We start from the raw sequence: 26,100 nt of genomic DNA on the forward strand, positions 1-26,100 counted from the left end.
TGTAAACACATATAAGTGAAGGGAAACATATGAAATCCGCATTTGAATGCACCTGACTATCATTATCGTCACAGATATGGTTAAAACGGCGGAGATAAAATAGGCGAGTAAACACTGATGATTTTTTTGCATTCGATCCAGAAATATTCAATTTTAGTAGAATCAGGACAAAAGCAAATTTAGAAATTGTGCCTGTTAAAAGATATTCGAAATTAGTATTATTTCGCTATGCTACAGATTAAAAAAAAATTATTTTAAAAGAATAGAAGTAATCAAAATTTTTTATAATATTTAATTTTTTTAGTTATATATTTTAGTAACGTTTATAATGTGTCATAGTATAGTTTGGTAATTTTTAGTTTTTTGTTCCATCTCGAATTAACTCGACCCGTAATTATCTCAATCTCGCAACTCAGCATGTCATAATACCGATCCTTAATTGCGCTCTTGTTTAGAATATACTAGACTTCATATACATGATAAACGATCTTGTACAATCATAAACAATTTGGCAAGATTAACTCAAGCTGAATTAATCAGAAATGTAATGTTGTGTAAAACAACATACGTAGCGAGATAATAATGATCTAAAATAATAGAATATATTTCAATAAACGGATTATTAATTCGAACTCATTAAATTACTTTAAAATTGAAAATTTAATAAATACGTTTCAGTTAAAAATACTAGAATATAAATTTAAAAAATAACTTTATAAAGAAAGAAATTCAAGAATCTGAGAATATCGCAATTCAAGGATTTGAAAATCCAAGATTCTGAAAAAAGGTCAAGAATATTAAAATATAAGTTTTCATTTAAAAATTGAAACTTCTAAAATTTTCTCTGACATTCTGAAAGACTAACAATAACCATTAAATAACTTAAGCTTTTTGAAACCTTAATCTTTTTTTTTAGAAAGTTCTGTATATGTTTTAGAACAACCTATAATTCCTCTTTTTGCATTATATCGTATAACTTTCGCTAAATTATTTAACGATTAATGGTTTGGTCTTCGTTTTTTGCGAAATACAAGATAAATTAGTACAACGGGAAAATTGCGTGACGTCGAATGATAACCGCAAAATTGTTTATTATGTCGACTTTTTATGCCTTGCATCATACACAATGCCGTAGGCAGGGCGGATCCCAGGAGTATTGCCCCACCCGTCGACAGAAACTCTGTTAAAAAACACGTTTCAAACCCGCTTTTATCGAAAGCAGGAAGTTGCAACAGCCAATAAAATTATTTAAATAGCGATTGGTTATGGTAACACTGGTCAAGAAGCTTGTAAGTTTCTTGAAGAAGTGGCATACAAAATGAAACTTTTATTATATCTTGAACAAAATTTTGTGGAAGTTTAGACGTTTCTAGGTCAATGACCTATTCCATATATCTTCTATATATTTTATTTCTTCCTAAGCACCTTATATGAATCAATTTATAGCAAAATTAAAATTTTTAAGTCAAATATAAATTCCTTTTTAGAGTAAAAGAGCCATGTTTAATGTTACATGCGCGTCGAAAAAGGGCCCAAAAAAGAGAATCAAGGGGGGGCAGGAAAATGAAGACTATTATAGGGGAAGGAAATAATAGGAAAATCAAGCTATCAATACATATTATCGTTCGTTCGTTCGTCACGTGTGTGTGTGTGTATTTTGTAGCTGTGTGCGTGTGTAACTGTGTCCGGATTCTATGATGGACTCACCCGCCAGCAACCAGGATCATCTGCATGTTGCATGGAGGCGGCCTCTTTGTTGCTTTTTCGCAGAGGGGGCAATCCGGAGCAGTGAGTCCTCTAGTTTGGCATGCGGTGACAGAATAGAGCTATAGAGTAGGTGACTAGAGAGATAACAGGAGGAAGGTCTCACCGCCTTGTTTGAAGTCTGAACCATAGATTCGACAAGTCTTACTTTTCCTATTTTTACCCCAAAGTATTTTCACTTTGATGGTACTATTGTTATGGTCTACCAACTAAACTCACATATATATTATCGCAAATTTTTTTTTAATTTAAACATATTTCCAACATTTCCCAATAATTGCATAAAATGGTTTAAGTAAAAAAAAAATGCCAATTTTATTTCATTACTAACGAATATTAATTCGTAACTACTTCGAACAAGGTCGAAAGGAAAAAGAAAGATGACAGATGTAGTAATGAGAAGAAGATTCAAAAGTACTCTCTAAAACGAAGCGTATTAAAAAACGAAGAGAAAGAATACAGATCAGATAAGAAAGTCGAGTAGTAAGAAAAGTAATAAGAGGAATCGAGATAGCGAGAAGAATACATATGTATAAACAGAATAATTCGGAATTATACCATCTAAAGTTTCGGTGACGTGTTAATCTAATTGAAGGAAAAATGAGCTGATGGAAAGAAATGAATTTGAATCTTGTTTTATTTAAATAATAAAGTTTTAAACTTCTATAAAAAATCCTCCATTAGATATTTTTAATAAATATTTCTTATATACAGAATATTTCAAGGAGAGAAAGATTAGAGCAAGATGATATTCAAAATTAAAAAGTTTCGACGAAGTTTTAACAGCGTAAATAAGTAGAAGTTTCTTTCGTAATTAATTTACAATAGATTTTTGCTTTGCTACATTGATTTTGCCTTGACTCGAAATTTAATTAGAATATTTAAGAGATAAATATTTAAAAAACACTCAATTTAATTAATATAATTATATATCTAAAATAAAACAGTTTAAATATATTCCTCTGAACAAGTTTTTAATAAACAAGGATTTATTCTATAGTTTTTATAATTCTCATTATTATTCCAAACATTCTAACGCATTACAAAATTTCCGTTTTCTAACGCGCTACCAAAATTTCCGCTGGTATTACCAAATTTTCCTGTCTATCGAATGGCCCATAACAGGATTTCAACGTTTATACGTTTCTTAAATATATTTTGATTTATATTTTATAGAAAGATGCCTTATGTATATAGAAAAATTACATAAAAAAATTATTGCCTTAAATTATCGCATGATTAATCGTGGATAATTATGTTTTTCACTGTGCAATTACAAAAAAAAATATAATGTCAATTTTATAAGAATTGTAAAATTAAGTATTTTACTTATATAACTAATGCGATTTATAACTAATAAAAAATGTCGTAATTATACTAAAAAGCATTAAAAAAGAGAGAAGGGAAAAGGAAAGAGGGAGAGAAAGGAAGAAAGAAAGTAATTGAAGGAGGGGGGGAAGGAAGAGACAGGCTTTTAGTATTGCATAATCTAATAACAATAAACACTTCGCAAAGAACTAAGAGATTACTTAATTATTTTGAAAACAATTTGCTTTAAAACATACGTTCACGAAGGCTCCTCGGACTAAAATAGCTTCTAGAATATCATTATCTTATATACTTCCTTCCTGTTACAGGACATCCTATATACAGCATATTCCAGAGCTATCGCATTTCCTTTAAACCTCAGATTTCTACGATTATCTTAAAATTGACTTTTTCTTAGCGAGAGAACTTAGAAGTAGATGACATTCTAAGAAGTGCCAATATATAAAGCAACAGTTAGACGTTGTCGCGTCTAACAGATCGAGTAAACCAAATTTAACACGCCAAAAAAGAATTTTAATAAAAATTTAGCAAACACAATTGTACGGAAAAATCCCAGAAGAAATCTCAACTAGGAATAAGTCATTTTGGCATCGGAGAATCCTCGTTTAATGGAAAGTGCAACGGTCTTGGAATATTCTGCATATACATAGAACTATAGATGTAGATAGAGAAAGAGAGAAAAGTACAGTGGCTAACTGGCGATGGCCCAGCAGATCGCCGTGACGGCTTGCGTTATTGTACCTTCCCGCATGTTGCGTCTAACCACCACCGAGGTCCATGTGCCCACCCACGCACACCCGGGTCGCAGGACCTTTAACGGTATTCCACTTAACTTCAGTATCGTTCACTGTCACGACGCACTATCACACATTCGTCAATGACGGCGGCCGGGCTGGCGACGACGCTACCGAGGTATTCCATTGCGTCACCACCGGGAGAACCGTTGCGAGAAGAGAGATGCAAATACGTTCCAAAATACGCCCCGACAGCGGAGTAATCGACAGCGCGGGACGAAAGCACAGATCGCCCACCGTTGCTCCGAGAGTGATTATTCGTAACGATCGGTCGAGGATAACTTTGTTGCGATCGTTATTCATCAAACAATTTAATTTAATGAAACAATCTTCGCGTTTATTCTCGCGGTATTTCGAGGATGGAGAATCTGGGGTAGAGAATGGATCAGACGGAGGGATGAGAGATAAAACGCTCGTCTACGATTATATCGCACGCAACCGTCGCTTAATGTCGAGAAAAATCCTTCCCAGGACACATTCAGACGAGTCCACCGCGAAATGCAAATCTGCCGTGATCCCATTTGATCCCATCTGAATCTCATTTGGATTTCTTTAAGTGTATTTTAAGTCTTACGAATCGAAATAATCTTTTGAATTTTTCGTACGATTGGAAAAAAAAAGTAATTGCTCCGAACTGTTGATTCGTATAATTCTTCGTCTGTCATAAAGAGGTTCTTTATGAAAATAAAGAGAAATTTCGTGCACATTATTATTCAACAATCTTACAAAATCATGTGATCTCGTCAGACGGATCCATTTTTTATCGTGCCTCTCCGTTATTCTCATTAAATATATCGTGTGAATTCTGTCGGCACGTCGCAACGAACTCAAAGATAAGGAAAATGAGCAAGAAAGAAGAGGAAACATTAAATGGGAATACAATAGGAGATCAAGCGAACAAAAACGCAAGTTATTTCATAATTTTTCAAGTTTATAATGTCCCATTAATTTCCGCTTCAAACATGGAAAAGATCTTTCAGCCAATGACTGAAAGTGGAATACTTCAAAATGCAAAAGGAGTAAAATAGCAGTCTTTTTTGCCGCCGTCAAACAACTCATTATATTTGTTTTATCGCCAGTTTATTATCTATACATATATAATTTTATATAAAAGCGATATATATCTTTGAATGCAAAATTAACAAATGTTCGCGAAACGTGGGCATTAAATTATTTAATGTCGAGTGCATATTTAATTGCAAATATGAAAGATAAAATAAAGTAAGCACTAAAGAGATTTCGAAGATCCCATCAATTTCAAGAAATCTTGAGGATATCGGGAATGAATTACCTATACAATCCAATTATTTTCAATGCGCCGCCGTTTCGTAGGACCTGACGTCGTTGTACGTTATCGTATTTGGAAAACTAACAACAAAAACGTGCTTATCGTGCCCGCCAAAGCAGGCGGGTCCATCAGTCCATTCGCATTATGTGCATGAGTCCCGTCTAGATCACGTTTATCATTTTGTCAACGGTTTCATGGATCCCCGGCTCGCGTAAGCCGAGATCTTAAATGAAACGTGGAAACTGACGGTGAGAAGGGCCGGAAATAAAATTGAATCACAAGATTGAAACACCAATAACGGCGCACGGTATATTATTCTGAGTTAACGGCCGGGTCCACCTCGGCAACCACGTTGCTACGACTGCCTTGCGTAATCTTGTCGATCACCAGCAAGAGCGGAGAGTGCGTGCCGCCTAAAGGGGCATCGGGGGGCGGGGGGAGGGCGGAGGGCGGAGGGCGGAGAGAGGAGTCCGATCCGGTGAAAAGAGAGCGGGCAAGTGTGAGCAATCACTGTCACCGATCACACTGTCAAAGTCCTCGCGGAGTAGACTGGTCCGCGAAGGGAGCACGTTTCGAGCCGTGTCGAGCCCGGTGGGTTTCTGAATCGCCGAGTGGTGCGTGTCAGGACGCCAGCGGTAGCGGGCCGGGTAAATGGTGGCGGGAGGAACGGGAAAAACCGAGAGGGAGAGAGAGAGAGAGAGAGAAAGAGAAAGAGAGAGACCAAGAGTGGGTGGGAAGGAGAGAGAGAGAGAGAGAGAGAAAGAGAGAGAGAAAGAGAGAGGGAGAGAGAGAGACGCGGCGACACGCGTTTAGGCGGCAACTTTGAGAGCTTCGACGTAACACTCCCGTTTCGAACAGCACGGTCAGACCGTGCGTGGTGCCCACGAATGGTCCACACAGGGTGAGAGATCGGGTGCGACCCCCGGTGGGACGTCGGGGCGGCAAAGGTACAGTGAAAGGCGCCGGTCGAGGAACGCCGCCAGGAACCGCCGCGGCATTCTGCGGAGGCGCCACCGTGACTGCGAAAGCTCCTACCCCCTTCGCGCTCCTACCCTCTCAGGAGTTGGAGTTGGTTGCGCGATGCAACCCTATATATGCACGCGCGCGCGCGCGCGCGCGCGCGTGTGTGTGTGTGTGTGTGTGTGTGTGTGTGTGTGTGTGTGTGCGTGTGTGTGTATGCATGTATATGTGTGTGCGGTGCAGTGTGGGGTGTGTGCGTGTTACACGAGCCCGAATGTGATCGAAATATGCTTGTCTGTATGTGTGTGTGGATAGATATGTATTTGTACGGAAGAGAGAAGTAGGTGAAATCCACCTTCCCTACCCACCCCATACCCCACCCCATCCGGCCCGTTCGTGCTGCTGCTCGTGCGTGGGCTTTCGCGGCCATCGAAGTCGATATCCACCCCCGCCCCGACCAGCGGCTCGCGTATTATCCTCAAACTGTTTCTCGGACAGTCATTTTGAGGATTCTCGGGGGTTTCCCAATTCCCCCCCCTCTCCTAACGCAATTCTCTCATCGTAGCAATTGTCGTTATTCTTGTAATCTGCCTTGTCTAGCGTTTTTCCTGTTCTACCGCGAAGATATTTGTTCTCTTACTTTCAGAAACTCTTATAGTTTCGAGTAGAAATGGAAAGCGGGGAGAGAAATCTCGATATTCTCGATATGGAATAAATCCAAAAACTTTCTTCCGCAGCGGTATTAAAGATAACACGGATTACACGGATTGATATATTCATACTATCATCGGAAGTGCCAAGAAATTTGGCAATGCCGACTTCATATTTTAAACAGAGCGAAAAACAAATCCCCCTTAAAATTGAGTATTGTTCCAAAAATTTCGACTATTTTATTTTTCGCGCATTAAATCATAAATATATTTTACATCGTCAATGTGTAACAATAATACGTAATTTGATAATACGTAATTTGATAATACGTAATTTGGATGAGAACTAATTTGATGAAACTGGAACTCATTGTATATAAATAAAATTTGAACTTGTTGAATTGCGAAAGCTTTCAGAGTCCATTTTGATTTATTGTTTGCAACGTCGAAAATTTTCTCAAATTTTCATTGATCGTAATTGAATTAATCAAACGAGAAAATGCTGTTGCAGTTTCATCAACGGTATATAATTTAACAATCAAGATGAGCTTATATTAAATAAATTGTAAATTGCAGGAACGGAATAGAAGCTTTGGCGACGCTCCTATATGTGGACTTTAAGTACACGTGATTTTCAATCAAACCTCCACAACCCCAAGCAAAAGATCCTCTAAAAAGAGCTTTCGACCCCCGAAGCTCAGAGTAAAAGTAAACATGAGCGTGAAAGCGAAAAGGTGTTTGACTATTGAATCTCTCTGCTCGCTAAATGTAGAATTTCGATATTCTCGATTATCTTTAATTTATGAAAAATCTTCAATTTATGAAAAATGTGTAAAGTTGTCCGAAGAGTGCTTAATTAAGAAAGAAATTTTATCGACAGATTATTTTAAACGGCAAATTATTACGAGCGGTGTTTAATAGCTATCTCGGCTTCCCTAATTTTAAGCACCAACGCCTCGCCGCAGGATATATCCCAACTCGACCTCGAATAACGCGAAGCAATTCCCAACTTAGGGAATACCGTGCGATCGAGCCCGATCAAATGATGTAGATGCGCAGAGTGACGATATTTCATTGCCAGGTACATTTCACATCTGATCATTATCCTCGATATTGGTATCACGCTTCTAATATTTTTCACATTAATAGCATAACTGTAATATATCGATATAATTAAGTATAATATAATTTCATGCGCATTTCAATTAGGAAGTCAAGAATTTTAATATAAATTGTACAAGGGGGAGAACAAAAGTTTTTAATTACTTTTATGAAGATGAAAGCTTACAATCCTTAACATATACATATAGGGTGGTAAAGATCAAACAGAAATGTTATGTATACACGCCATCCTGCGGACAACCTCTGAAACTGAATAATCACGTCGCAAGCTGTGTGCAAGCACGAGAGCTTGCAACGGGCTTTCATATCGTCGGAGTTGAAAACTACGTTACCAACTCGACGCAAAAAAAGTAAAAGAGATCTGAATAATCTCTATCTAACAGAATACAAATCGTTATATTATTTAAATACTTCATTTATTATTAAATTCTGTTTGTAACTTATAAATGCAAGGATGCATTTTATTAAATAATTTTCAATGCGAGACTTTTGCTTTATTTATAATATAGAACATAACAAATCATAATAAAAATAATAATGATAGTTAACTTCGATAAAAAAAACTGCTACTACTAAAAATTTATATTAATTTATTGTCGCTATCACCAACCTCTGGTTGAATTCGGTGCGCGGATCTACGCGTATTTGCAGCATATGTAACGTATGGTACACCATGATACAGATCATAAATAATATTATCACTAAATCACATGTGTTGCATTGTTTTATCTATATAAAACTTAATTATTTCATAAGTTAAACAATCAATTTGATGACAGGTATCTTTCAGGTACACACGTGAGATTATACACGTTGCTACAATACATTTTAATTATTTTACAAAAAAAAAGTCTTATATATACTATTTAAATAAACTTTTCTTTTTTCGCATTTTCTAGAATTAATATTTAATGTAAGATTCATTTAAACATTAAATGATTAATTTCACATAAAATCAATTGTATAGATTTAAATGTCAAAAATAAATATAAAAATATTAAATAATGAAAATTATTAGTTTATGCTTATGTAACAGCACGTTCCGTGTTTCAACCGTTTCACTGATCCGCGAAGCGCCTGACAGTGATTCCAGACATGTCAAGAACAACTGATTGATTGTGACACGAGGCGAGGTGCCAATCACTCTAGATAACCCAGAGAAGACCGTCGTGGTTACATCGATTACATCAGTAGTGTACCAATAGATCAAAATGGCGAATAAAAATAAAAAGAAAATTTTCGCAAAATCAGATTCTATCCATAGCTTTCAACAATAAGAAATATTTGGCTAAAAACAAACACGCCCAATCCAAAAAAATTTCACAAAGCATCTTAGCAATGTAAAGGAACACCTGGCATAAATTAAATCCTACTAAATCTTTTAATCATTGACGAATTATACTTGATTGTCGGAAAGTTAATCGTAATCTTAATCCATTATTTCTAATGACAGATATGACAATCAATAATTCAAAGCTTCTTATAGATGTATCACCGAGTATACGATCAATTCGTACCACCAATGGTTCAATGGACATAAATAGTAAAAGCTACATTTATACTCCCCGTAAGCATTAACAAGCACATTTTTTCCTTCGTACTTTACAAGAAATAGACGACAAAGAAGAAATCGCAAATGATCACTCCAGACGCTTCCCAAGATAGACGAGAATATTGAATGATCAGACGGGTTTCTATATTCATGCCATCCATAAATAGAAACAAATAACAATATAATTTCGCTCGACTAAGCAACAGCTAAGTAATACAAAACGGCCAATTTTCGAGCATAAATAGAAAATTGATTTTGTAAACTTCGTCTACATCGTCCACAAATTTACATATTTCTCTAAATCCAAACAAAATTTTTCGAATCATCATTAAATTACTTTAAGCAAAATTCCAAATTATTTATTTTGAATAAAGCAATGCAAAGTTATCTCGGGTTATAACATTTTGTATTATTATTTAGATTGTTAAGTAATATTAAGCAAATTTTTATATGAGTTTCTTCTAATCTTTTTTACGCAGAAAGAAAAGAATTTTACTGCCACAACAAAACTATAGTATGCTATTGCATATATTATATGGAGGGGTAAAAGCCATAGTGGTGTAAATCATTTTTTTTTAATATTGACTTGTGTGCATAGATGCAATCTATACAATATATAAATTGCATATTGCATCTATGCACACATAGTCAATATTTAAAAAAATTTGACTTACACCAATATGGCTTTTTTACCTTTCCATATGTAAAAGCAATTAACCTCCGCTCATCACAGCTAATTATATTTGATAATACACCAAAATCTGTTTTTCGTTGAAAGATCCTCCGCGTTTATAGAAATACAAGTTTATTGGCTAAAACAAAATAGTCTACCTCTAATAGGTACATTTTTATTACTACAACAAAAGAATGTATTATTGTAACGATAATACAGCAAACTCTGTTTTTCGTTGAGAGATCCTCGTTTATAGAAATACAAATTTGTTGCTAAAGCAAGATAGTCTACCTCTAATAGGTCCATTTTTGTTACTACAACAAAATAATGTATTATTACAGCGAAATAATTTGCAGTTTTAGCAGAATTCTTTTGAGCAAATAAAATTAGCATTGTGTTGACAAATCTTTTTACTCTTCGTACAATAATTAACAGTACTACGTGCTACGACAGCATAAAATATACTGTGCCAACAAACCTTTCTTCTCTATGTACATTTTATGTACACACGTGTTTCACGAGCAGCTTTTTGATAAAGAGCTATTTGAAAGTTCCAAGACAGAAAGCCATTGCTGTCGGTCCTGCATACCTTTCATCAATACAGTTTATAAGGCAAAGGCTTTTAAAGGGCTTCCAAATGTTCAGGGACGCGAAGAGATGTAAGTTATATGACGTATAGAACACATGCTTATATAAATGGCCTCAGACGTTCATATTTAGGTGAACTTCACATAAATTTCGCGGTTTTACATTATCGAATATTCATATAATGACGGGCAATAAGCTTTGATTTTCGTTGTTAAACAACTTTATAGAATTTATTTCTTACTAGCATTGTTCCAACAAAGGAATCGATTCAGTATTCGTCGAAGAAATATACATCAGTACTGGCGTCTAACTTATATAATCGTATAACTGTTGGAAACTTCTACACAAATAATTATTTATATTTAATAATATTTGTCACAATAAATTTTTTTACTAAAGTTTAAGGGATTTCTTTAAAATAAGTACCATTTGATTTTAATGACTCACTAGAGTATTTTAACACGCCGGGATATATATGTTCTTCTAGACGTAAAATAATTAATATCACATAATATTTTTTATATTATATATCGCATTCTACTAAATAAAAATTTGATACAAAGAAAAATCTATTAGAAACAATAACCTTAACAATAAACTTAATGATAAATCCAAAAATGATAATGATAAATCCAAAAACAAAGAAATAACGCCAACAGCGAGAATCGTGAAATAAATGACCATATTTCTTTCGCTCCAGATTCGAGTCGAAGCTCGCGCGCAAGATTTAATTTACGTCCCGACGTCACAGGCAAAGCGAGGATCACTACGAAAAAAGCAGGGCGACGTAAAAAAGAGAGAGAGAAAAGCGAAACGAAATCAATCGCGAGACGCAATTAAGAAGGACGAGAGATGAAGTTCGTCCGACAGAGTAATCGTGGTGCGATGCGACAGACGAAATGTGATGAAAAGGAACTTAAAGAACGATAGTCAGATGTAGTCGGATGAAATGAGAGAATTGTTTAAAGAACGATACTTAAAGTGGATAGATGAAATAAATACAGAAAAGAAACCTTCAACACTATTTCAGTGGGATTAAATAATGTTAGTCTAATTTAAACGTTTAGAGTTTAGATAGCTGCACATATAAATAAGTATAAGATATAAATATGCCTAAATATCAGTATAACGTTAAATTGAAGCGCGAAGCAGACGCAGTGTTAGATCAGACTTATCTCGTTGGTCTCTCGCCTCTTTCATGTAAACCTCAATAATTTATGAACTTTAACAATCTTGAACAGATCAACATTGGAAAAACACACGGCTTCGAAATAACACGATCTGACGCATGTACGTATATGTATATTGGCAAACTTGTTTGCTCCTATTACATTTTCCTTGAAGTTACAAAGTGTAAATTGCACAGATCTTGCCTTCTATTGTAATAGCCTGTTTTCATGTCAACTTCTTACAAATGCAATTATAAAACGAAAAATAGTACGTGACTTTTCTTGCCGCTGTCATGAGAAAAACACGTAATGTTTCTCTCATGTTAAAATATTCTCTTATATTTAAGAGAATAAGAAATGTATTCGATAATTTTTCGAGAAAAGTAAATTTCTGAAATTTTCTGGCAAAGTAGCGTAAATAAAACTCTATAAAAATGCTATCTAAAATAATAATCCTCCATTTATATTTATCGACCAAAATCGATCGTGAATTAGCGCTTCTCTTTGCATTAGAATAATCTTTATTATTTAATAAAAATGAACAAATAAATCATATACGCAACTTATCCTTTGGTCTATATATACAAAGATTGCGATATTTATACATATATTCATTAAACAATAAAATTTCTTAACCCTTCATGTCCTCGATTATATTGACTCATATTCAAAAGTTACTTATAATGTTGTATGATTTATTTTGGCTTAGATAAATAATAAAAGTAGTTATCAGAATGTTCCTGTATTTTATCACTTCCAAAATTCATGAAGAACTATCTTTATCAATTAAAAACAATTTTAAAAATTAATCATGTCACACAGAAGCTTAAAATTACAAAAAAACAAGCACAAGATCTTCACTCGGCATGTTCTCGCCAAGTAATTTTGGATCCAATCATCAAAAATCAATTATTATAATTTGATATTTCAGTGTATTAAGATTATTAAGAATCGCGTAATGAACGGTCTCGCTTCGCGTATATTTGGCGCAAGACACTCTACCGTGTCTCTTGATCCCATATATTAAATATTATTCTGATTTTTTAAATTTTAATATTATTTCTAATATTATTTTTCAAAATTATCGAATGTTTCAAAGAATTTTTACTAAGCTATAATATAAATCCGTTTTTCTGAAATTTCAAATTCTAATGTCATATTCAACAAAATCTAATCTTAAAATCCTTCAATCTATATCAGTTGTATTGTCATTGTAATATAATTTTTATATATAGAGTCATACAATATTAGAAATAGTTTTTTATAATTATCTCTCATAATTAAGGGTATTGTCTATAACTGTTGGTTGATACAATACTTTGTGATTGATATAATAAAAAGAACTTAATATTAGTACAAAAGAAATTTCCCCAAAAATTTTTAGCGCATATACTTTGCTTTTCTTTTTCTTTTGTATTTATAAAATTTTTAACGATATATCCAGGATTAGTTTTCAAAAAAATAGATTAATTTTTTCTTATAGCTTGAATCTTGATCTTCAAAATAAAATAAACATCTTAATACGTTGTTCTTAAACAAAATTACATACATTTTTTAAATACATGTATGTATCGCGAGAACATAAAGGGTTAAGCCGATATTCAAGGTAGAGTTTGTAATACGTTCTCTTGTGTCTTCGTCTCATTCTTACCATACAATCCTTAAATTTGCATTAACTTTATGTGATTTTGCAAAGCACACTCGCGCAAATAATTACTCGCACCAACGTCATCTTTTCATATCTCACGTGCAAACTTTCGATGGGACCATGCATGCGCGTTCTCGCAGTGCAAAGGTATTGCTCGGGACGAATAACGCATCACTGATGCCTTCAAATTGATAAAACCAGAATAATTGAAGAAGCAATTGTCCAAAGAGAGTACTTTTGTAACATTGGCTCGAATCTCAAATGGCCAAAAGCATGAAAAATATTTTACAAATACGGTATATTTATTGCATCTTTATATACTTGATTCTTCAATATTAAATTAACGAATTATCGGTGTTTCGAACACGCTGGCAAACTATAGCTGAAACATAAAATTTACTAAGGGGTGGCAAGATATTTTCGTAGCACGAGCAATAAACAAAGGGGTGGCAGGTGGTTGGCAAGAGCGCTCATTTTATTTTTCCTCGTGTTTTTCCCTCGTATATCTTCCAAGCAGAAGCCAATCTCTTTCGGAGTTAATACACCGAGCAAAACATTCCACGACGGTCGTCCGCTGCGAAACGCAGCATTCGCACCAAGACATTGATAACCTGGCAGTGCGTGAAAGCTCTTTCGCTCAAGGTGTAAATCCCTTCATTCCATTCCATGGCAGCGCATTCCAAGCTCCGATCAAGGCACGATGAGCGATTTAAAATTTATTAATTTCACATTATCTCGATATTTTATCCGTAAAATATACATTTGACTTAGGTATTTCTCCTTTTTTGTATATCAATCAAATAACATATATATGGATAAAAGGGACAGTATAAGTTAGGTTGACACCCAGTATTACCGCTCTATAACTCTATACTATAAATCGATTGCATTATTTTGCATATCCCATACTTTATATATGATCTCTATTATTTCATATGTCGCTTCTATATTATCTGTACTTACATCGGTTCACTTATTTTACATATTCGTATACTATATTTCACATACTGGATCCACTACTTATATCGCTCCTTAATACGATATTATCATGCTAATAATATAAAGGTGCTTCGGAAAGGATTTCGCTGGATTTATTTTCAGAGGGTAATACGTATCATTTTTTTTTTTATTATCACGTGATCATACTTTCGTCGCGTTGCAGCGGCGGGGGTACAGTCAGTAAGCGGTCCAACATCGAACATCGCAAGCTTGTGTGTGTTTTATAATGCCTTGTGCTGGTGGATGTGTCGAGGGATCTCGGGGAGGTCTGTGTCCGTCGCCGAAGGTCACACGATGTGGGACATACAAAGCCTCTGTGAACATTGTGCATTCGGCATCAATGGAAGCTGTGACAAGGGCAACGGAAATGCCAAAAAAAAAAAAATGACGAGGAAATGGGGAAAGGGCAAATGGAATTTGGGTTTCATGGCTTCAATTTCCTGCGATCAATCGCGTCCTCATAATTTTCTATCGGAACTGGTTACACAGCTGACATTCATTTCATCTAATGAATCATCAGAAGCAAAAGTAAAAGAGATACATACGCACGGATGACCACGGATATCGATCGACAAGAGATATTGGATCGACATTGGAAAAACACGTGAGTCACAGTGAGCGCTTATAACCGTATTTCCCTGTAATATTTCGACGTGGGAATACCGCGTTCCCATTCCAGGTACCTAACAACGAACATTCGATAGATCGCCCGGAAAGAGAAGCGGAAGGGTATTGGATTCGACTGTTCCACATCGACGTGGACAGGTTCTCGATTAAACCGGCATTCCCGAAAGAATAATCGGTGACAAATGGAACACAATCTCCCTTGCGTAACTTACACGTAGATAAATAGTCTAATTATATATTCGGAAGAGTTAAGAGAATAAAGATTTTAAAAGTTAACATTTATAAAGAGAATTGTTATAAAATAGAAAATTATTCTAGAAAATGAATTTAATTGTATATAAATTCTAAAGAAATGAAAAATTCCAAAAATTGTCTTACTGGCACGTACGAATATCAAAAGAAGAAAAGACCGAAGATAATAAATTCCGCTAACTGCAGCGAGTAATCAGAAGGATCAAGGAAATGTATACATATCGGCAAAACATGTGAGAAAGGACTCGGGACCAGGCACAATATATCAGCCGGTTGTCAATGTCAGCCTTCCAGTGGATCGAAAGAGAAACAATCGATATCACAGGTGAATGCACTCACCGCTGCTTCGTCTTAACGCGACGATTATAGCGGTGAAATTCCACCGGGTCGTTGGGGTCGAAGCCCCGGCGATGTTTCGGCGGCGAGGACATGGTGCCCGCCTTCTTGGCTTTACCGTCGCTCGGATTCATGGTGATCGCGGGGTTGTTATTGCCGCTGATGACGGCGCAGGCAGTGCCGTTGCCGGTGCCGAGGTGCAGCGAGATGAGCGGCGGCGGCGAGGGTGGCAGCTGCTGCTGATGCTGCTGCTGCTGCTGCTGGGCGGAGGAGTGGCGGACGGCGCTGCCGGACGATCGCTCCGGAGGATGACAACGGCAGCCTGGTGCTGGCGGCTCGCCAAGGACACGTTCCCCGTGACCGACGTGGCTCTGGGGCACCGCGTTCAGCTCGTGCCTGGTAACCCTACCGGCGCCCGGCCCACCCATTCAAACCCGCGATGATCGCCGCCCGCGATGACTCCACCTCTCCGATCTCACCGTGACTGCCCCTGCCGACGGATTCCGCGCACCTGCTGCAGCACGCTCTCGGTCTCGGCGACTCCGACTCACGCCTTCTGTTGTACCTCTCGATTCTACGATCACCGGTCCGTCGCACGCGTCTCTGCGAACGCGGCGAGAATGACGACGACGAAGGGCCCGAGGAAGTGCCGCCGCGTAGCCGGGACGGAACCCGGCACGCCGGCTTGCCCGGCCTCATGCACGCGTCACTACTGACTCGATCTGTCGGTCTCTCTTTCACCCTGGCTCGCACACGCCACTCATCCAATTTTCGGGAGGGGTGGTGCTCGTTGAGAGACGCGCGTTCGTGGGGTAAGAAGCGAGGGGAAGGAAAGCACCGGGTTGATCAAGAGAGTAGCCCTACATGACCGCCACCGGGAGGGGTGGCGCGCGCGACAACTGATGCTGAGACGCGATCCTACTTCCGTCCCGCGATCACGCCGACTCACTTTAACGCGATGCGATGCACCCTTCGCATCCTCTCGCATCCCTGTGTGATCACGCCCCCTCGCATCTGCCGCGCGATGGCAGCACCGCGTTATGTATGAAGCACGATGCAACAGTATACGAAAAATTGGGAAAGGGGTGGCGGCGAGAGTTTTCCGCGCATCGAGCGTGACAGGGGGTGGAGGCTGATCGGCGTGAAAAAATAAGCGAGACTGGCGCGGTACTGCCATCGACATAGGGATGACGCGATTTGATCGAAAGGAGAGAAATTTCGTTATACACCGACGTTATATCACGACCGCGACTTCACCTACCGAAGTGTGCTGAAAGCACGCTTGATCATCGATAAACCAGTCCGCCGTTACATAAACCGATTGACATGATCGTGAATGACGCAGTTGGAAAATTAATTAATAAGGAGGTTAACGAGAAAGGCTTAAGTGGTGAACGTGGGAAGTCTAGACACCGTGGCGATTGAATCCATTCGCGTGAACACGCTATCTTCGATTGCAACGTGCCACTGTAAACTCACCCCCTACATCCCCCCGCGCATGACGTTTCTGATTTTCGAAGGAAGCAATTGGTGGCAGCACTGCAGATCACGAGACTCAGGCGGACCGACAAGTACACGAGGGCGGTCAAGAAGGATCGTGGAAGGGGTAGTGAAACACTGTTGGAACAGGGGCAGTGGGATAACCCCGATTAGTCGGCGGAGGGCGCGCGAGGAAACCGACACGCCGATCTGATAACTACCCTTCCGCAGCCACGCACGAATAATTACTCCATTCGTAAACAGCTTTTTATTTCTGCCTCATTTTTTCTTGCTTTTTTCCTCCCGCTTGAATAATATTAAACTTCCTGCGACTAATAGAAATTCCAGGCAGAATGCATTCTGAGATTGAAAATTGGTATTTTATTTCAAGTACTTTAAATTAGTACCTTGTTTTGAACTTTTGCACTAAAAACAAATCTGGTTCGTTCATTTTCTACCAGAAAATACTGGCTGAATCTATCAGAATCTGGTTAAATTAATAGAAATTCTGGTTGCATAACTGAAATTCTGGTTGCATTAATTGGAAAAATCTGGTTCGTTCATTTCTCACCAAACGTCCGATTAATTCAATCAGATATTTTTCCGTAAATAAATAAAAATTTGAAATAACAGAAATGCCAATAAAGATAAATCTTTCTTTGAAGAAAACTTTAAAAAAAATTGGAAGGTATTCCTCTGCCAACTATTCTGTTTTCCGGTTTCAAGGAGAGTACAATAGGGTCATTGAAATTGAATTATGCGAATACTGAAGTGGAGAGAAATAATTTTGAAGGTTTGTACCGCGATCGATATTTCAAATTAAATCAATACAACAGCTGAATATTAATTTGAAAAAATTTGAATTCTTTTTCCCTACAAGAGGAAATATTTCCAATTAAAATACAAAACAATGCAATCGATGATGATTCATAACAATCAATTACTTTCTGTGCCCACTATCATCTTGAAAATATTCCACTTAATTATCAAGTGTAAACTTGCAGAACAACACCAGCTGATTAAACACGTGAACATGACAATGAAAATAAAATGCTCAATTATGGAACGAATCAAGAGCGAAGGAAAAAGCGGAATGAGACGATCGATGGTTGGCAAGCTTGTAACAACGAGAGTAAAACACGTGGTCGAACTTAGCCCGCTGATCGAGTTGGCGATCAGCCAATCTATTCCGCCCAAGTTCGCCTGTGACCACTGTATTTGATCACGGAAGATAAATGCGTTTAATCTATGAAATCGTACTAGACCTTCGCGGTATTCAATCTTTTCCGTTGGGAGATCGAAATGCACTTTGGCTCTCCCTTTCGCGCTGAGAATACTCACTCAACGATCAACAGACATATCACCTCGTCAGCAACGCGATAAAAATTGCGAACTAATGAAACAGAAAAAAAAATATTTTTCTCGCCGAAGTTTTCCTGATCTACCACAAGGAAAATAATTGCTAGAACGCTTCCGCCGACAGTTACAAGATGGCGGTGCCGCAAAGCACCACGGCCGTCTGGTCAATACCAGAAAATGAGGTTCACCTGGCACGCTAACCCCGATTCAAAGACGTACACGACGATTCCAGGCAATCGTGCATCCCACACCAAAGGTGTGTAGAAATAAAACGGAATTGTTTTGAAGAAAAGTGTAACACAATATTAGTACAAGTTCTCAACTTTATGGAGTTTGAAAACTAAGCCAACGCGCGAATGATATTCGTAATATAAGAAGTCTAATTGATTTCTGGATGTAAAATCAGATGAATGAGTTAATATGAGATTGTAAATGTACAATGACTTAAAAGACGGTCAACAATTCTTTAAAATTAACTTGATGATACAAAATGGCACATGTATGGTCTACATAAAAATAAACCAACAATTAAAAAAAAGAGATTTAATTGTATATACTTAAATAAAATACTTATGTAGATTTCATCTACTAATTGGAAATCTAAATTTCGAAAATATTTGTAAAATATAAAAGTTACACGCGATCTGCAGTGCAAAGGTAAACTCTAAAACTTGAAATAAGATTAAACATTTAAACTGTTCTCAAAAAATAGAGCGTAAGAAGTAGGTCCACAGATAACACTCAGTAGTACAAAGTCATCCGCGTTGACTGTAGTTTGTAAGTGGAACTCGTAACTCAATCTTCGATCGTGGCGGTCATAGTACGATTTAAAAAGATAAACTGTTCTCACTAACTTTGCACAACTAGGACGATTAGGTTTCGTCAATTTCATGGTTTTACACCGCTAAGTCTCCTGGTGCGAGTTGTTTATAGTTTGCTCAAAGTTAAGAATTGCTCTATTCTACTCAGGATAAAAACAACGAAGAAGTATTTTTATATAGAGTGCTTCTCTCTCTCTCTCTCTCTCTCCCGAATTGATGAGAGCAAGCTCCACAAAGACTCTTTGATGTATTCCGATAAACGCGACTGACTTGACCAAAAACTCAAGCAGAAGCAAATAATCGATCAAGAGGGCCTCTTAAATGTTACAAGCTTTGAAATATTATTAACTGCTCAATGAAATGAAAAGTGAATTCCTTCGTGACAAAAGTGAATTTTAGCTATCGTCTATCCCATCTCACACACGTACCTGCTCGGTGCCATTTATAAACAATCGAACTTGAATCAGCTGTTCATACAACCAAATCTTATTTTATGTATCTTCCTAAAAAGAAAACTTTTCTTTCTATTTTTTTTCGCCTTTTATACTTGGACCTTCTCCACCTCTTTCCCTTCTTCAGATACACTCGCTCGTGCCATCTAAAGACGGCACACAGCTACCAAAACGAACTAGCCACTCAGACCAAAAGAGCCGTTTCAAGCAAGCTTTTAATACTCTCACACCAATCATTCCCTCTACCCACCCGTCGTCACGTGACGGAGAAATCTAGATGAAGATACCACGTATGCAGCATCCACAAGCTCTCTCCCGCGAGTTTCTCGGCCCTTCGTCTAAGTCAGTTTCGCCTGCCGTACGTATATATATTTTGCGTGGACGAGCGCGACGGGGTTTTGGTATCCTCGAGAAGGAGCTTTTCGCAAGCTCGACCAATCACTGACGCGAATGGTAGCACGGCGTCGGTATGACTGACTTTCTCTCTCCTGACCCGTTGTGCATGACCTGCACGACTTATGGCAAGCAACCACCGCTGAAGGCGGTATCTGTGGTTGGTCAGCCGGTCGGCCGTTCGCTTCCTTTCTACCTTCGCTACCGCGGTCTCTCCGCGTACATATGTATTCGTGTCACGCCGGTGCCGCGTCGTGTCGTATCGCGGAACGCTCTTGTCAGCAACGTAACCCGGACTCGGTATCGGCTAGGAATTGGAACGCGCCGGTACCACCGGCGATGAGATAATGCATTCGTCTTCGATTTGTGGCAGTTCGATAAGCCATGTAGTAAAGTAACGTAATCGAGTCACTTTGCACATAAAGTGGCTAATATAGATATCTAGGATTCTTTAATAATTTTCAAAAGAAACACCATTTACTTTTTAATTTAAATTATTAAATATATTATATGGATAATTAAAGGTACACTTAAAAGTATTATTAATTTCGAATGTAGCAAGCATCTCGAAACACTTAAAGTTCCCACAATTTTCTTTTGTTATATTTTATAGGATTTTATATCATACATTTTCTACAGTCTCTAGATAAGCGCATTTTCAAGCATTTCGCATCGTACAATCTGAAAAGGGGGCCACGGTCTCTTGAGCGTACAACAATGATTATCGTCGAGAGTGGCTTTCAACCTACTCGCGGGAGTTAAGTCGGTACATTATAAACCATCGCTGACATATAAGAGGTTTAAGAGGACGCTTTGAAACTCTGCGAGAAGGCTGACGGTTTATGGGACAGCCCCCATCACAGTTGACCACAACGCACGTTTCGCAACCAAGTCGGCGATTCTAGATCTCTTTTGGCGGATCAATAATGGACTTCGGAATAAACACATTTAAGCTCAAATTATCAAATCTTGTCGTGGCATATACGATGTTGAATAAATTCACGTATAATATCCTGAAAAGAGCTCTAAATATGCTTCTTTCATCTATTTCGACATGACATATAATCAACACAAATACACCTAAGATTTGTTTAACAAAGCCTAATTTAATTCCGCTGCCGGTATTAGCCGAATTATTTACGCTGTCGGCCCTTTTCCCTCGACACGTAGAAATCGTCGGGAAACTATGTTAGATAAATTCTCGAAAAATAGGTCGTGCTCGATATTTCCAAATTTTTCTTCTTCCTAGTCGTTGATTGCTTTTTCGCGCATCATAATCCTTTTTACATTCGTAGATTGACTATAGTTCGTCACTATTTTCAATCACTGTCTGTATCTTTTGCTTTACGCATCACTTTTGTTATCATTAGATTCGTAAATATTTTAATATAATCTTTGTGCCTATTGTCCTCTGCTTCTTTTTTTAATTTTTAAATTACTGCGAAATAAATATGTATTAAAAAAGTGTCTTTTCGCTTACGGTATAGAGATGAATGCGACCGAAATAGAATAGTCAATTTGGTAAGAAAACGAGACTTTTATTTATACAGTATCGTAATCTATGAATATCAATTCTGATTCACAGTTACAGTTTCACTCGCTATCACTCATGCCTATTGTTACCAAAGCTATAAATAAATCAGTCTATGCAAAAAATAATCGATGCCGAATAAAAAAGTATTAGTATTTGGATGCTATCAATCAATGTACTCCTAGACAAAGAGCTTTTGACTGCTTGCTTATCGACTTCCAAGAGCTTGCGTCAGATGGCATGAGCTTCCTAGAAACAAGCTCATCAAATGTTCGATTTTAACGTTATTTAAATAGATTTTAAGGAGAATCAAAAATATATTAAAATTGCATAAAATTTAAAAAATAAGTTCTTTTATTAATAACGTCAGCATATAAATTTTTTTAAATTTTTTTTCATCGGTTAGTTTTCGAGAACATTTATAACAAAGTTCAAGATTTTTTAATGAAAGACTCAATGTTGCATATCAATTATCAACAAAATGACTTAATTTTCTTCACTACTTCCCAAATGATTTCATTACATACCATTGTCGCAATAAACCTTTCCCAGAAAATGTTTCAAATCTTAATTTACTTAATGAAATATACAGCATAAAACCTACGATAATTTTACCGCTAATTAATGTAAAAGCAATTGTCTTGCATATCAGATAATACTTCGCAAGTAGAAATTTGCGCCCAAAACGGATCCTATTTGTCGACCAGTTCTCTTCCATGAAATACGATCTACTTCAATTACTCGGTGCATAGAAACAAGTACTCTGCGAGCCAAACGGATAATTGGTACTCGCATCACATAATCATTACCTTTTCCCACGCTCGGGCGATTTCCGTTTCCGGCGCGGGAACATCCTCATCCCGAGAAATGTGCTTCTCATACCAGCGTGCATCGTGGATGCTCTAATCTTTAAACGCTTTTGGATTACGAGAGCCGAAGCCTGGCGACAACCCACTCGACGTGAACCATCACGTCACGATTTCTTACACACACATCAAATATTCATCGTCAACTACCTCAAATTGCACATATAGATTGACAAAAAAAAATCGATCAATTACGTCGATCGATCAAAAGTCGAAACTTCACATTTCGTGCACGCACAGCTATCGAATTCTCACGAATCATGGTGCAAATTTCACTGAATTATTCACACTTTTAACACGTTAAATATCCGTTATAAATTAAATTCGGCCGCATTCGATCGATTTTCCCCGCGTAGAACAAATTTTTTAATCGATCGCCTTTTGCCACGTGCATAGATCGAGGCCTCTGCCATCGAGCAATGATACTAAAGCATTACGCTCTCCAAAAAGCAGTCTACTAGTGGAGACACTTTCACAGACAGAGTATCTCGATGTTAAAAATACATCGCGAGCCTTAGTTACGTTTCCAAATCGACGTCTGGCCGTACATTCAGCTGAATGTGAATCACCTATCGGTAATTATATTATTAGAATAAAAAACAATTTTTTTAACTTTGCTTATCTCTTAGAAACTGTTGTATATTCAGATATTATTTGCAAAAGTAATATTTCAATTATGAAGTACACTTAAGCGAAATCAGTGCTGCCTTCGAGTACAATCTTCAATTGATCGCGACTCATTTATAAAGTTTCGCGATTTTGTCATTCATCTCGTGCTCTCGTTTTCCCCACTCCGTTCGTCTATTTCTATCTATATCTTCCGTCCTTAATTTACTCCGAGTGACACTGGACCAGGCCACCAAACGGGATCTCCCGAATTACAAGAGTCGACCGACGCGTCGTGCTTTCGTGCGCCAGATCGCGATGAGGTTTAATTAATTTGATTTACAGCGGAATCGATCTATCAAGAGGGACGAGGCGCAGGAAACTTGGGTGATATTGCTAACTGAACCTAAGGCAATCGAGAAACACTCGGTTATCGGCCACTTGAAAAATATTGACTTTTCTTTAACGAAATTACTGACACGTGATTCATTGAAAATATCGCATCGTAAATGCAGTAGCGAAGCCGTAGTAAAAGTTGCAACTTTCATTAAATTGTATCGATTCTATAAATACGATTTAAGTTATCGATTTTATATAAATGTCGTGCCTTGTGACTTTTAACCACCGCGCTTTGAACTTCTCCGAACTTCCTCGGACTATTTTCCCTTTCTTGACCTACAATATCCGTAGATCGCGCCAGAGGCATATAAGTTCCGGATACCATAACATCACGGGTATCACGGAACACTTCAAAGAAGAAGAAGTTTGATCGCAAATTTCTTTCGTGAAAATGAACCCACGTGTTCAATTAGGCCAACAGACCTAACATGGAAATAATAAATCAAGAGATTTTAATTTAGCCCGTTTATCTTGTGCTACAAGAAAATATTTTAATTCATAGACGAAGAATTTTTTAAAGCATAACTAATTGATATGTATAAAATTAATTCAAAATCTAATTGTACGATGCTCATTGATAGAAATATTTGTAGATCACTCTAAGTCCCTGAAACGCGTTTCCGACGCTTGGTGTGTTATGGTGGGCGGAGTGGCAGCCAGTCAGTGTATTTTGGAAACGAAGGTAAAATGTCTGGCCTGGGAACGGCTAAACAACGTTAGGCCGTTCGCCAGAAGTTGCAGGGTTAGAAAAGTATTCGAACGACATCATCTCTTCGCTATAAATATCTCCCGACATCTCACGACCTCATCTCGGGAAACCTTTATCTGCCAACGTTTATAAAAACTATCGCCACTAGCGGACATGAAATGGATCGTTTCTACGACATGTTTGCGAAATTTCCGAGTAAGAGCATATCATTCACAGGTAATATAAGATACGATGCATCAGGCGCAATTGGCGCGGGTCATTTCACCTCTTGGCGCGATCAATTGAGAGTTAATCGTGCAGTTATGCGCAGCTTTCCAAAGTCCAACACGTTCTATGCATTCCTAACGCGATAAATTCCGAACTAATTGAATATAGACCCTCCGCGTCAGCTTTCAAATATCCTGATTTGCATAATTCTGCAGCTTTTCCGCTTGATCTCTCACTCATCAACTAGCCTATATGGCCTAAACTAGTAGTTTACACGATGCATTATTAGAAGCGCAAGATGAAAGTAGAGACGAAATTATATTCCTGTCGATATTCAAGTGAATGTGGGATTGTGTCACGTGCTATCAAAGAAAACTAAATTTCAGTAACGAACTTCATATTGACTGTTAGCTTAGCAGGATTAAATGATTGACTTGTTCCACTCAGAGAGGCTGAATCGCGAAAGATTGATGAAAAAAAGTCCCAGTTGACACAAAGCATCAGTACATTACATCTATATTGTAATTTTGCATTCAACAATGTAAATGTAATGTAACACCACCTATAACACAGATGCAAATCTAACTAATGCTGTAACTAATGCTCCGTGTCGGCTGGAATGCCATCTCGACGCTCATCGATAATAGAGATCAACCGTCCGCTTTACGCACTGGCGCAATGCAGACTGCGAGCAAAGCCACTGGGCGGTACGCACGCGTAAGCATGAAATTGCCGCCGCAATTTCCACCAGAGAGCAGGAAACTTAGAATTTGGTCACGTGTACGGCGATGATGACGTTAGCCGGATGCAGTCGGCGCGCGATCGATCGTAGTTCGAGGTGGTAAAAGCTCTCCCCGCGTGTGCTGATACTTTCTATTATGTTTATCTGAACAATACGTGATTTTTCAAACGTGTACAGCTCTCACATTAAACCACTAAATGATCTCTTAAATTCAAATCTTTGTAAGCGACGTTTGGCACGCGTGACAAAGATATAGCAAATAGCATATCTGGTGTAATAGATCAATCGTACAAATTCTGCCGCTCGTCAAAAAGTTTCTATGTAAACTTGTTCGTATATGTAGAAAAATTATGAGAGAATTTCGAAAAATTTACGCTATCAACAGTTAAAAAGGATGCAACTCACCCTTAATGTACGAATAAGATTTAGTAGCTCTGCACTTACCTGCAACAAAAAAATATAAGTACATTAACATCAGTGAGATAAAATTAAAAAAGTTGTTGACGTTGTCAAGTTATTTTACGCTTACATTTTGCCTTACATTTTAGTTTCTTTATTCTCATAGAATAATTTTATTCTTGTCCCAATTGTGGACATTGTGTTATCTGGTTATATTCTATTTTATTCTTAAGAAAATAATAAAAATTATATGTATAACATATATACATCATTTTCCCTCAATAATAAACAATTGATTTCGTACAGATACAGGAGAATTAATCAAATTGTCTGCTAAAACAATCCATATGACGGTCTGTGCATACAATGGCCATTCATCGAATCGT

General features: G+C 37.5%; 2 protein-coding genes across 15 annotated transcripts in view; both read right to left on the minus strand.

Moving 5' to 3' along the window:
* Positions 1 to 26,100, minus strand: part of LOC112467529 (potassium voltage-gated channel protein Shaker) — a 108,612-nt gene that overhangs the window by 54,378 nt on the left and 28,134 nt on the right. The window contains exons 1-2 of one of the 13 annotated variants that reach the window (XM_025036202.1): positions 3,835 to 4,059; positions 1,708 to 1,797 (exon numbers count right to left, since the gene is read on the minus strand). The exons of 10 other annotated variants lie outside the window; for them this stretch is intronic. In XM_025036202.1, coding sequence (XP_024891970.1) covers positions 1,708 to 1,733 — 26 coding nt within the window. In that variant the 5' untranslated portion in view covers positions 1,734 to 1,797; positions 3,835 to 4,059. Of the gene's footprint in view, positions 1 to 1,707; positions 1,798 to 3,779; positions 4,060 to 22,595; positions 23,136 to 26,100 lie in introns of those variants that run through there. 2 more of the 13 variants (XM_025036203.1, XM_025036199.1) reach the window with 2 other exon arrangements.
* On the minus strand, positions 13,420 to 20,392 carry LOC112467530. 2 transcript variants are annotated; one of them, XM_025036208.1, is made up of 3 exons: positions 20,113 to 20,392; positions 15,755 to 16,354; positions 13,420 to 14,850 (listed from the first exon to the last, which is right to left on the minus strand). In XM_025036208.1, the coding sequence occupies exons 2-3, from the start codon at positions 16,177 to 16,179 to the stop codon at positions 14,670 to 14,672; spliced, it is 606 nt and encodes a 201-aa protein (XP_024891976.1). In that variant the 5' UTR covers positions 16,180 to 16,354; positions 20,113 to 20,392; the 3' UTR covers positions 13,420 to 14,669. The 2 variants fall into 2 exon arrangements, with proteins under 2 accessions (XP_024891976.1, XP_024891974.1); XM_025036206.1 differs by lacking the exon at positions 20,113 to 20,392 and having other exon boundaries at positions 15,755 to 18,012.

Source organism: Temnothorax curvispinosus, unplaced genomic scaffold (genome assembly GCF_003070985.1).
Source record: "Temnothorax curvispinosus isolate PA1 unplaced genomic scaffold, ASM307098v1 QBEX01017496.1, whole genome shotgun sequence".
Taxonomy (NCBI): Eukaryota; Metazoa; Arthropoda; class Insecta; order Hymenoptera; family Formicidae; genus Temnothorax; species Temnothorax curvispinosus.

Excerpts from the sequence above, each read along its gene's own strand:
- LOC112467530 (XM_025036208.1), bottom strand. The coding sequence starts at position 16,179 with ATGGGTGGGCCGGGCGCCGGTAGGGTTACCAGGCACGAGCTGAACGCG. Across the intron at positions 14,851-15,754 it reads CGCGTTAAGACGAAGCAGCG|AGGCTTTGTATGTCCCACAT; the intron begins GTGAGTGCATTC and ends CAATGTTCACAG.